At 48.4% G+C, this 13479-nt stretch overlaps 1 protein-coding gene across 1 annotated transcript; it reads left to right on the plus strand.

Moving 5' to 3' along the window:
• Positions 1–10803: 10803 nt before the first annotated feature.
• Eif1 (eukaryotic translation initiation factor 1) lies at positions 10804–13117 on the plus strand. The gene is made up of 4 exons (XM_059271774.1): positions 10804–11075; positions 11701–11864; positions 11979–12080; positions 12309–13117. Exons 1-4 carry the CDS (start codon positions 11045–11047, stop codon positions 12351–12353), a joined length of 342 nt encoding a protein of 113 aa, XP_059127757.1. The 5' UTR covers positions 10804–11044; the 3' UTR covers positions 12354–13117.
• The last annotated feature ends 362 nt before the right edge of the window (positions 13118–13479 follow it).

Here is a 13479-nt window from a genome sequence, read left to right on the forward strand (position 1 = left end):
CCTAATAGCTATTTGATTCTGACTCAAATTTCTAGAAGACAAGCTCTATGCCTTGACCCCTGCCTAAAAATGCACAGCCATGACTATCTACTTGTTAGGATATGGCTAACTGCTTTTGTGACTTCTGTAACCTCCTTATGCAGACATTCAAGGACTATGTTGAGGTTGTCTTGACTACCTAATCCTGGCAGGGCCGAACAGCTCCTGGCTTACTTGTGCAGACTCAACGTCTACTTGTGGTTTTCACCTTTAAAAATCCTTCCCTCACCTCCTTCACACAGCATTCTCGTTTGGCCCAGAGATTGCCGCCCTGCTATGTGAGATTGAGTCTGTGGTCTTTTCCCAGGAGTCTCAAGCTCCATAACAACTTCTCTCCTTCCACTGTGGGTCCCAGGAAGGAACTCAGGGTGCCCAGCCTGCCCGGCCTGGCAGCAGACACCTTTACCCACTGAGCTATGTCGGCAGCCTGCCTGACTGTTGTGTTTGGAGATACATTGCCTTGAATGGTCTTGAACTCTAGATCCTTCAGCCTCAGCCTCCCCAACAGCTCCTATTGCACCAGCAGCTGGCACCACTGAACCTGGATCTTTTTCTTGTGGACAAATTCTGTAAAACAAACCTCATGAGGGGCTGGGGCTGTAACTCAGCAGAGTACTTAGTTATACTTCAGTTGGTAGGGTACTGGCATGGGTGAAGTCCTAGATTCAAGCCCCACCACCGACAAAAACCTAGCTTGGGCAGGCCGTGGCGGCGGCGGCGCACGCCTTTAATCCCCGCACTCAGGAGGCAGAGGCAGGTGGATCTCTGTGAGTTCAAGGCCAGCCTGGACTACAGAGTTCCAGGAAAGGTACCAAAGCTACACAGAGAAACCCTGTCTCAAAAAAAAAACCAAAAAACAAAAAACAAAAAACCTGGGACTGGAGACATGGTTCAGTGGTTAAGAGCAATTGTTGCTCTTGCAGAGGATCAAGGTTCGGTTCCCAGAACCCACATTGTGGCTCACAGCCATCTGTGACTCCAGTTCCAGGAGATCTGCCACCCTCTTCTGATCTCCAAGGGCACCAGGCATTCACATGGTTGGTTGCACATACGTGTGCTCAGGCATGAATATAAACACATAAAACTAAATTAATTAAAAAGAAAAGAAGAGCAATGTTTTGGGGTTTCTCTGGGTAACAGTTTTGGCTGTCCTGGAACTCACTCTGTAGACCAGATTGGTTTTGAATTCACAGAGATCCATCTGCCTCTGCCTCCCATGTGCTGGGATTAAAAGTGTGTGCTACCACCGCCCTGCTTTTTTCCATTTTTGGTGTGTGTGTGTGTGTGTGTGTGTGTGTGTGTGTGTGTGTGTATGTTTTAAGGAATGTAATGTATTAAATATGTTACCATGCCAGGCATGGTGGCACATGCCTTTAATCCCAGCACTTGGGAGGCAGAGGCAGGCAGATCTCTGAGTTCAAGGCCGGCCTGGTCTACAGAGAAAGTTCCAGGACAGCCAGGGCTACATAGAGAGGCCATGTCTTGAAAAAATAACAAAAAAGTCACCCCCATAACATTCCTGTCACTGCAGTAGGGGGCATACTTGATCAGGCCAGTGACTGCTGTAACTTTCAGGGTTCGCAGTTGGGTGAAACTGAGGCAGCAAGTCTCCAGCAGTACGCATAGTACCTTCCATCACCACAAGCACTTAGTCAATATGGATGCCTTCCTTTTTTTTTTTTTTTTTTTTTTTTTTTTTTTTTTTTTTTTGGTTTTTCGAGACAGGGTTTCTCTGTGTAGCTTTGCGCCTCTCCTGGAACTCACTTGGTAGCCCAGGCTGGCCTCGAACTCACAGAGATTCGCCTGGCTCTGCCTCCCGAGTGCTGGGATTAAAGGCGTGCGCCACCACCGCCCGGCTAGATGCCTTCCTTTTTAACCCCTCTGGCCATAACATGAACTCAACCTTGACCTCCTGAGGATAGTCACAAACATATTTTTGTACATGTGAAGTCTCATAGGAACTTGTGTGTCAGGGGTACATAGATACTCTGTTTCACCAAAAAAAAAAAAAAAGAAAGAAAAAAGAAAAAAAGAAGAAAGAAAGAAAGAAAGAAAGAAAGAAAGAAAGAAAGAAAGAAAGAAGGGATCACAAACATTTGTTGCCAAGTTACAGTTACAGTTTGCACCAATCAGGATTTAGAGATTAGGGGTTTCCTTGAGTGTTCTATCATTGTCAACCCATATACAATGCAAGCCTTTCAGTCCAACCAATCAGATACATTTGTTCCTTCTGTTGTTAGGAACAGCCATAATGTTTCTAAAGAACTAAAGATGCATAAGGACTATTTCTATGGTTTAGGGAGGAGGTTGGTCAGCCATTGAAAGTTCTCAGCTCCCCTAGGGCTTGGGAAATGAACTTTATTTCACCCTACAGGTAAAATGGAGTCTGAAGTCAAAATGGCAGTACTCAGGCTTTTCCCGGCTCCCTTCAAAAAAGAGAGAGAGAGAAAGAGAGAGAGGGAGAGAGGGAGAGAGAGAGAGAGAGAGAGAGAGAGAGAGAGAGAGAGAGAGAGAGAGAAAGGGAACAACCTAACAACCTTGGGGACAAAAGTTTTTTGTTTTGTTTTGTTTTGTTTCGTCTTATTTTATTTTACAGCTTGTACTCCATCATCCAGGGAAGTCAGGGCAAGAAGTCAAGGCAGGAACAGATGCAGAGGCCATGAAGGAATGCTGCTGTTTGCTCCTCATGACTTGTTCAACCTTTCTTTTTTTTTTTTTTTTTTTTTTTGTTTTCTTCCTGAGACATGATTTCTCTGTGTAGCTTTGAGCCTTTCCTGAAACTCGCTTTGTAGACCAGGCTGGCCTCAAACTCACAGAGATCCACCTGGCTCTGCCTCCCGAGTGCTGGGATTAAAGGCGTGCGCCACCACCGCCCGGCTGTTCAACCTTTCTTATAGCATGCAGGACCTCAAGCCCAGGAGGTCCTGTTTCAATGATCAATCAAGAAAACGCACCATGCCAGGCAAGGTGGCGCATGCCTTTAGTGACAGCGTGAGGAAGGCAGAGAGAGGCGGGAGGATCTGTACGAGCTCCAGGACAGCCTGGTCTACACAGTGAGTTCCAGGATAGACAGACAGATAGATTGATAGATAGATAGGATAGATAGATAGATAGATAGATAGATAGATAGATAGATAGATAGATAGGAGAAACAGAGACAGGGAGAAGGGAAGAAAGAAAATGTACCACAGGCTTGCCCATAGACTGGTGGGGCATTTTCTCAATTGAGGTTTTCCTCTCCCAAATGACTCCAGCTTGTGTTAAGTTGACATAAAATTAGCAGTCACAAGGTACCTGCCACCCAATTTTGATGCCAGGGAACCATACAGTGGAAGGCAAGAACCAAATCTTGGGGGGCTGGAGAGATAGCTCACAACTGCCTGTAATTCTTTTTTTAAGAAATGAAAGGGGCTGAAGAGATGGCTCAGTGGTTAAGGGCACCGACGACTGCTCTTCCAGGGGATCCAGGTTCAATTCCCAGCACCCCCATGCAACTCAACACTGTAACTCCAAGATCTGAAACGACACTCTCATACAGACATATAAATAAAAAGTAAATAAATTTTAAAAAAAAAAAGGAATGAAAGAAAGAGACAGGGGAGGGAGGAAGGGGGAGGGAGGAGAAGAAGTAAATCCTGCAAGTTTTCTTCTAACTTCAACATGAGTACCATGGCAAGCCTCACTCATAAACGAATGAATTAAGTAGTTTAAAATGCACTTTCTTTGTTGTTTGTTTGTTTGTTTTTGGGGTTTTTGTTTGTTTGTTTGTTTTTGAGACAGACTTTCTTGTGTAACAGCCCTGCCTGTCCTAGAACTCACTGTATAGACCAGGTTGGCCTCAAACTCATAGAGATCCACCTGTCTCTGCCTCCTAAGTGCTAGGATTAAAGGCGTGCACCACCACTGACTGGCTAAAATGAAGTTTGTGTGTTTGTTTTTTAAAGAGGGAGAGCAGAGCTGAGCTCCCATGTAAGTGGGCAGCAGTGAGTTCCTGACAAGGGCAGAGAAAGTGAATACAAGGGAAGATTCAGTTGGGCTGCAGGGAAGGGAAGGAGTAAATCATATCTTGCATACAAGTGCTCTCTGGCACTGGAATACACCTGATGTTTCGCCACCTGGCTCCAGGGGGAGAGCCTGCTAGACTCTCCTAAGATTTCTTCTGTCCCTTCCCAGCATCAGTTGGAAGAGTCCCAAGTGGGCTTGCAGGTCTTGCTGACTGGTTCAGGGCAGCAGCAGGCCTGAGCCTCCCTCCTTTTCCAAGTGGCAAGAATAGCAACATTCATTCACTGGGATTCTCTGAGTGGGTGGGGCACGCAGGGAACTATTCCAGGCATTCATATTCGTGGGCAGGAGGTCCCAAACAAGAGATGCAAGACACATCTAAGTAATTCGATTTCCTTTAAGTCAAGTGAAATTAGCACCCCCAGCAGGCTGCTCAGAAGCCCAATCCTGGGTATAATGGAGCCCTGGCCTCTCAGTCACAGTGTTTTCTGCAATAGCTGCAGAACACAGGGAGGTCCTTTGGACCACATCATCCGTCTTTTCTGGTCACCATGGAAATACCTATTTCCCCCTCAGAAAATGTCACTCCTTTGTGGCAGGAGACTGCTGCTCTGGTGCCACATTTGAGACCCTGGGGAGTTTTATCAAGGCTGAAGATGCCAGGTTATCCTCCCAAAAGGATTGCCCTAAAGAGGAGCCCACCTCATCTTCATCCCCATGTGCATGGGATGCTCCTGTCCATGCTGCACTCGGAAGTGATCCTCTGGGAAACCAGCAGAATCTATTTAGTGATTTCAAAACTTTACACTTATACCCTTGTACTGGTCATCTGCTCCATAAATCCCTTCAAATGAGCCTAAAAGGAGGATGTTACTGGTCCTCTAGAGCAGAAGAGAAAATGAAGGCTGGCAGGTACCAGGCAGGCCGGAGGTGGCCAGGCTAATGCTGATTGCTTACTGTAGAGCTGGGCTCCTGCCCTGCCTTCGACTGCCCAGCAGTTATGAAGAAGCCAGCACTGAGGCCGCTTTCAGAGAAGTCAGTCCAGATCCGTCATAGTGCACAAGTTCCTAGAGCAGGGACCAGCTCTGAGCCTGGTAGGTGGACTCCAGAAGACGATTCATGGAAATTATGCTGACTTGACAGCATAGTGCTTTGGACTTCAGCCCTGGCTACACACCACCCGGTCCTTCTACAGGGATAGAAGCAGAGTCCAGATATGAGAACCAGGTCACCAGAAGGCTGATGGAAAGGGCTTGGGAGGTGCCAGCAGAAAGATCATGAGTTTGAAACAAGCCTGGGATACATAACCAAGACACTTAAAAAAAAAAAAAAAAGTCAGGCATAGAGTCAGCCTGAATTATGTGAGCCTTGTCTCAAAACAAACAAACAAAAACCAGAAATAAGACTGGGTATGTATGGTAGGTAGCACACACCTTTAATCCCAGTACTTGGGAGGCAGAGACTAGATGGTCCTCTGTGAGTTCTAGGCTAGCCTAGTCTACAAAGACAGTTTCATGAGACCTTGTCTCAAAATTAAAAATAGCTGGGCGATGGTGGCACACGCCTTTAATCTTAGCACTCAGGAGGCAGAGACAAGGGATCTCTGTGAATTTGAGGCCAGCCTGGTCTACAGAGCAGGTTCCAGGACAGCCAGGGCTACACAGAGAAATCCTGTCTCAAAAAACAAACAAACAAATAAATGAAGCCAGGAAGTAGTGGCACACGCCTTTAATCCTAGCACTTGGGAGGCAGAGGCAGACAAATCTGTGAGTTCGAGGCCAGCCTGGTCTACAAAGCGAGTTCCAGGACAGCTAAGGCTGTTACACAGAGCAACCCTGTCTCAAAAGAAACAACAAAAAAAGTAAAGTAAAATAAAAACAGCAATATTGTTTCTCAAGCCAAGCATGGTTGGCACATGCCTATAAACTCCTCGGCTACTTAGAGCGTTCAAAGTCAGCCTAGGAGACCTGGAAATTTACCTCAAAACGAGATAAGTATGATGGCATACTCCTCTAACCCAAGCACACTGAAGGCAGAGGCAGTCAGATCTCTTGTGAAGGCAGCTTTTCTTCCTGGCGTAGCCACACTAGGAAGAGCAGAAATGTAATGGTCTTGGGGCCATTGTCAGGAAAACAAAGGCAAAGTCTGTGCTTCCTTGGCAGCGCTGGTGGAGGTCAGGCTGATTATGACCTCTCACTGTTTCTCTGGACTGGCTCTGCGGGGCTTGACTAGGGCTAAGAAGGTCTCTGCTGTTGGGGGAGCGTTGCTGCCCTTTGTTGTAGTTCATCAGTCAGGCCTGTTGTTCCTGGGATCCGAGGCAGCTGAAGAGGGCACTGATAAGAAAACAGGATAGTCACAAAGGCAGGTGAGTCCTTGAGGCGGCGGGCGATGGTTGGCAGCTTCTCGGGGCTGCTCTGGGGATCTGGACACGGCGGTAGCTGACCTTTGACAATGTTATTATGACGTAGCCAGATGCAACATGAAGCCAGGGATACCACCAGGCTCTTATCCTGCTTTTAATTACCCATGAGACCTCTGTGGGGCCGAGTGAAGAGTTGGTGCTTTTCAGCAAGAGCAGTCTCTAAGTCCCCGTCACCTGCCCTCTCACCTACATCCCACCCTGTGTCAAAGTGTGTGTGTGTGGCAATAACTGTTTACAAGCAAGGAGGTCAGTCAGATCTGGCACCAGACACAAGCACACCAGGCACGCACACAGACTCCAGCTGGCCTAGTGCCTACAAGAAGAGCTGGGAGAGCGGCCTGGGGAGAGTCACTTTCCCTGCTCTGCATTGGGCCAGGCCTAGGATTTCCCTTCGAGATCTAGACTCAGACCTTCAGAAAGCGTTTTCCTCACTCCTGTGCTCCCAGACTCTGAGGGGCAGAGGTTCAGCCTGTAGCCAGGGATTGACTGTCCCTAGAAACTGAGCATCTCCAATGGACGCCTACATGCCCATTCACTGCCTTCAGTACAGAGTAGAACAGACAAAACTGCCATTCCTTGAGTTTATAGTCTTAGCAGGGGATACAAGGGAAAAGACAGGGCCAGATCGGAAGGCATGACCTGTGTATGTTACAATACTACCCACTTACAGGGCATTTAATTTATGCCCTGCTCTCCCTGTCTTGAACCTTTTAACTGCTTTGTACCAAGGCCATCATGTTTTTAATAGTGTGACTAGCAAATTATGTAGCTAGTCCAAAGCCCCAGTAATCACAATGCAGCATGATAAATACCATTATGCCAGACATGATGATGCATGCCTATAATCCTGGCACTTTCCAGGTGGACTGAGGAGAATCAGAAGTTCAAGGTCAGTCTTACATAGTGAGTTCAAGACCAGCCTACTTTACATGAGACCCTGTCTCATAACACCAACATAAATAATACCAAAATTGAGGGCATGCAGGCAAACAATCTTCTCAGAGCAAGGGCATCCCAGGTGAAACTGGAAGGATGCCTGGAAGATGTCAAAAGAGGGAGGACCACATTCCGAGGAAGGGAGGAGATGCAAACACCAGCTCTCCTCTCAGAGGAGCTTTCTCAGGTGAGAAAGCTCAGGGAGTTTCCTAGAACTGCGGTGGTAGAGAATGTGGGGGCCCATGATAAGCACAGGCTGAAATGAGGCCACTAACAGCCAGGAGAATTCTAAAGTGGGGTTCAGGGATAAACAGGCCAACTCAGGGGAACCCATACATACAGGCAAAGAGAATTTAGAGAAGGAATGGGCATGAGGAGCCTACAGAGGAAGGGTGGACTTTATTAAAAAAAAAAATGGTACTGAGACAATTACTATGTATATGGGGGAGGGGATTAGATTCTGGTCTCACACAACACAGAGACTTGAATTCTGGGTAGATTGCTCCAGCAGAGCCACATCCCGAGGGTAAAGGTCCCCAGGCTGGCAGGCTAGGGCCTCAGGTTTTCAGACTTGGATGAATGATATTGAGATGCATTCTCTTTCCTGACATCAAGGGAGCTAAATTATTTAATCTAAATTTTGCTTAGAGCCCTTGCTCCGTGGCACATCACATACTCAAGCATTTGGAAAATGGGGGCAAAAGAATCAGGAGTTAAGAGCTAGCCAAGGCTGTATGATGTCCTGCTTCAAAATAATGTGAGTGTGTGTGTGTGCGTGTATCATTCAGTAAATAGGAATTAAAACAAACTTTAGGGGTGCCAGAGAGGTGGCACAGCAGGTAAGAGCAATTACTGTTCTTGCAGAGGGCCCAGATTCCATTCCCAGCACCCACATGGTGGCTCACAACTGTAACTCCAGTTCAGGGAAACTTCTGGCCTCTGAAGGCATCAGGCATGCACATGCAGGCAAATATTCATACACATTATTTTTTAATTTCTTACCTTTATTTTTATGTATATGAGTGTTTTGCTTCTGTTTATGTCTGCATACCACATGCATACAGCGTAGGCCAGAAGAACATCAGAAGAGCATTGTGGGCCACCATTGTGGGGTCTGGAACGAGAACTTGGGTTCTCCGAAAGAGTAGTAGTGCTCTTAACCACTGAGTCATCTCTCCAGCCCCAAAACAAGTACATTTAAAAAAAAAAATCTGGACTAGAGCTCTAGTTCTGTAGAGCACTTACCTAGCATGTGCTAGACCTTGGGCTCAATCCCCAGCCCCTACAAAACAAAATCGTTTCAGGTCCACCCAACTTTTTCTCCCTGGGAAATGTTCTGTTTGGTGAGCTCCTGTCCTCCATCCAAGACAGATTCCTTCCCACCACGTAAATTCAGGCCAAGACGCCACCTCCTTACAGGCCTTGTCTACCCACCCCATCTGAAGAAGCCTGGACCTGTGTCAGCACTCTGCCACATCATCCCATTTCTCTCCCCAGCACCTCTCACAAGCTGTTCTCACCTTATTCTGCTTATTTTCTGTCTGTCCTACTAGCCCTTCCCTTTAAGACAGTGAGACTGGTGATCTGGGCATAAACTGACAGTTCATGGGGCCAGACAACAAGGTTTTTGTTGTTGTTGTTTGGTTTTTACAGACAGGGTTTCTCTGTGTAACAAATAGCCCTGGCTGTCCTGGGACTCACTTTGTAGGCCAGGCTGATCTTGAACTCACAGAGATGCACCTGCCTCTGCCTCACCAGTGCTGGGATTAAAGGCGCCACCACCACCACACCCAGAAGTTTTTTGTGGTTTTGAGACAAGGTCTCACAGTCTCACAGTGTAGATCTGGTGGGTCTCAAACTCACAGGAATCTGCCTGCCTCTGCCTCACAAGCACTAAGATCAAAGGTGTGCGTCACTACACCTGGCCTATTTTTCTGGTTTTTTTGAGACAGGATATCGCACAGTCTAGCCTTGAACTCATTTGACCTTGAATTCTTTTCTCTTACTTCCTTCTCTCAAGAGCTGGGATTACAGATTACAAGGTGCACCATCATACCTAGCCAGGTGACATATATATATGGGTTTTTGTTTGTTTATTTTTTTGTTTTGTTTTTCGAGACAGGGTTTCTCTGTGTAGTTTTGGTACCTGTCCTGGATCTCGCTCTGTAGACCAGGCTGGCCTCGAGCTCACAGAGATCCACCTGGCTCTGCCTCCCGAGTGCTGGGATTAAAGGCGTGCACCGCCGCCGCCCAGCTCGTGTTGGCAATATTTTTAAGTGCAGAGGTTTTCTGTAAGCATCTACGTTTGGGGGAGAATTTGAACAAAGTCTGGCCCAGCAGTTGGCAGCCCCTGCAGCTTCTAGTTCTCCTATTAGTCCCAGGAACCCAGTTACATCACACTTGGCTGTCTGCTTTTTTATCTGATCTCCCTGGCTCCTCAGAGTCTTCGGATCTGAGATCCCTGATTTCTACTCACCATTCACCCCTGCCGCAAAGACTATTTCAATAAGCAAACAGAAATGGATGCTTGTCTAGCTAGTTCTACTTCCATCCCAAGCACTGCAGAAAATTAAATTTTTTAAATAAATTGAAAGGTTAACTGCTAGCCGGGCAGGGGTGGTACACGCCCTTAACCCCAGCACTCAGGAGGCAGAGGATGGCAGATCTCTTGAGTTTGAGGCCAGCCTGGTCTACAAAGCGAGTCCCAGGACAGCCAGGGCTACACAAAGAAAACCTGTCTCGAAAAAAACAAATAGAAAGGCTAACTACTTTGAAAAAGAAAACATTCACCTAAGCTTTACCTTACACACAGGTTCGTAGGACGAAGGGTGCCCTAATTTTTCTGGGGTCCCCACTCCCACATCATGAACTACTTCCTTCCTTAGAAGAATTAATCTAAGTAACAACTTCAGGTTACCAATTTTAAAACATCCTAATCCAAACGATACTCTATAAGGTTCAGGTTTTGGTTATTTTATGTGGATTGAATGGTTATTTTATGTGGATTAAATGGTTAAATCCGTCAGTGAGTGGGTTAATGGGTGACTATTTCATAGCCAAGATCTGTCGAGTTTGGGAGGACCAGCATGTAATTCCCCCTGCTAAAGAACGCCAACCGATCCTCACCCTAAGACGACGCAAAGCTAGTACCAGCACCCCAACAGGGTCAAAATGGTAGAACGTGACAGAGGCGCAGGCGCACTCGAAACCTCCGCCAGTTTCTTGGCCGCCCAAGACAACTACCACCCACACTGCGCAAGCGCGCAGGCGAACCAAGCTTTCCCTCCCCCGCGCCCCGACCCCTCCCTGAATCAACAGGACGCCCTCTCCCAGCCACTTCCAGTGCGCAAGCGCCGCACCTTGACTCCGCCCCCAGACCAATAGGAAGCCGGAGCGTAGGGGCGCCCGGGAGCTTGACGCCATGGGTGGGGCCGGGACGTGAGGGCAGCGCGCTGGCGTCACAGGGGCGGCTATATAAGTGAATACAGGCGCCGCCCCTCCGCCCCAGTCACTGAGCCGCCGCCGAGGACTCAGCTGCCTCCCCCTCGAGCCCCCTCGCTTCCCGACGCTCCGTCCCCCCCGCCCGCCTTCTCCCGCAGCCGCCTTCCGCAGGCCGTTTCCACCGAGGAAAAGGAATCGTATCGTATGTCCGCTATCCAGAACCTCCACTCTTTCGGTAAGCCGGGGCGCGGGGGAGGCAAGGTCGCGGGCCCCGGTGGGGGTGGCGGGAACGGAGCTCGGCGAAACCGCTGAGCGCGGCGGCCTCTCGTTAGTTCGGGCGGAAGGGCCATCGAGGCCCGTGGGCCCGAGACCTGGGCCTGGGGTCGGCCTCCGAGGGTGCCGGAAGGAGCGGGTGGGAGGGAGGTCAGCCCTTGGGCGGGCCCGACGTCTCGGGTGGCGCATTTACTAATGGCTCCTGCCTCTCTGCGGGCCACACCCGCCCCCTCCCGCCACCCCTGCGTCACGTCCTCTACGTCACCGTCGTTGTCACGGAGCGGGGAGGGGAGGCCCCGCCTTGGGCCCCCGGCTTCCGGTTGGTTGCATCAGCCGGGTGGGGCGCTGCTTGCCCGCTAGGGCTCTCGGGCACGTGATCGGCTGCAGAGGGAGGGAGAGCGGGCGGGCCTTGGACCGAAGGCTCATACTTTGTCCAGCTGACCTGATCGGGGAGGGACAACAAAGGACGCCTCCGGAGCCCAGACGATTTCAGTGCTGGCGTCTGCACGGCCAAAAAGATGAGTTGGAGAGGGGAAGTTACAAAGGAGCCACAAGGCCTTTGAACGTTCTTAATTGTTTCTCCCCAGACCCCTTTGCTGATGCAAGTAAGGGTGATGACCTGCTTCCTGCTGGCACTGAGGATTATATCCATATAAGAATTCAACAGAGAAACGGCAGGAAGACCCTTACTACTGTCCAAGGGATCGCTGATGATTACGATAAAAAGAAACTAGTGAAGGCGTTTAAGAAGGTGGGTCTGCTGTAGAAAGACTGCCTTTTATTGTCTACAAGGGGGGAGAGGATGCAGACTACAAGGGATTAAGTGCCGTTGCATGGCGTCATGTTCTACCCCCTTTGTTTACAGAAATTTGCCTGCAATGGTACTGTAATTGAGCATCCAGAATATGGAGAAGTAATTCAGCTACAGGGTGACCAGCGCAAGAACATATGCCAGTTCCTGATAGAGGTGAGCTCAGACCCTACCTAGGTACTGTCAGCCTTTTTAAGGTGTGGGATTCCTGATGTTGGGGTCAGAAGGGTGTGTGTGACCTCAGTTGAACCAGGATTGACAGGATAATGATCCCTCCTTATTGAGATTCCTCTGTCTGGTGTAGTAGTTGGAAAACTGGTGGTTAGTGTCGTTCACAGACTTAACCCCTGTCCTTTAAAACTTTTTATCCTTTTCTCTCTGCAGATTGGACTGGCTAAGGACGACCAGCTGAAGGTCCATGGGTTTTAAGTGCTTGTGACTCTCTGAAGCTTAAGTGAGGATTTCCTTGCAATGAGTAGAATTTCCCTTCTGTCCCTTGTCACGAGTTTAAAAACCTCACAGCTTGTATAATGTAATCATTTGGGGTCCGCTTTTAACTTGGACTAGTGTAACTCCTTCATGCAATAAACTGAAAAGAGCCATGCTGTCTAGTCTTGAAGTCCCTCATTTACACAGGTCCAGCCTGAAACACAGCAATAACAATGTTTCAGCCAAGCCCAGAGCCCCAAGTTCATAGGCTATGTCTGCCCAGAAACTCCTCAGCTCTCCCTCTACAGAGTCCCCTGCCCTAGGAGAATGTCATCACTTGAGCAACCCAGGTAAACAAGAGAATGGGTAACACCACAGCAGCTATGCCACGAGAGGGAGTCTGGCAGGAACCCCCGGTGTCTGACCAGGTAGGCAGAATTCAGAAAGGGCCACCTTTTCTGAGGTCGTGGACATCTGGCTCACCACCAGGGTAATCGTTAGCCAGATATATCCTAGCTAAGGGATGTGGAAACAGCTGAAGGGTGAGGCCAGCCTAGTATCAGTTAACTTACGACAAGGGAACAAATACCAGACTGATGCCATCGGTCACGTGGCTAGGTGTGGAGGTTTCGACTCAACTGGTGGCAGCTGCCCAGTGCCATGTGAAGGAACAAACTGATTTTTTGGTTTTCTTTTCCCTTCCAGTTTTAATGTTATGTAATGTATTTAAGCCCTTATTTAAATAAAACTTGTTTTCAGAAATACCTGATGTCCAGATTCTGTTCATATTGAGTCAAGCTTATACACAGAGAAGAATCAGAAAGATGGGCTCAGTTGCAAAGCATTTAACCAGAAGTGTGCCTTCCCATTTACGGGTGTCATGGGAGGTGTTCTGTAGGCAGCTGTAGTGGTGTTATTGAACTGTCTTAGTAGCTGTGGGGGGAGCTTTGTAATGTGTTACAGTGATGTGCTTGACCGTTTTTGAGTCAAGGCTTCCCTATATCGTCCTGGCTAGCCTGGAATCACTGGACCATACTGGCCCATGCTCATTTAGAGATGTGAAAGTGATGTTTTGGGAGACTGTTCCTAATGAAACACCTTCAGAATCTGGAGGTCCTGACTGTAG

Source organism: Peromyscus eremicus, chromosome 8a (genome assembly GCF_949786415.1).
Source record: "Peromyscus eremicus chromosome 8a, PerEre_H2_v1, whole genome shotgun sequence".
Lineage (NCBI taxonomy): Eukaryota > Metazoa > Chordata > Mammalia > Rodentia > Cricetidae > Peromyscus > Peromyscus eremicus.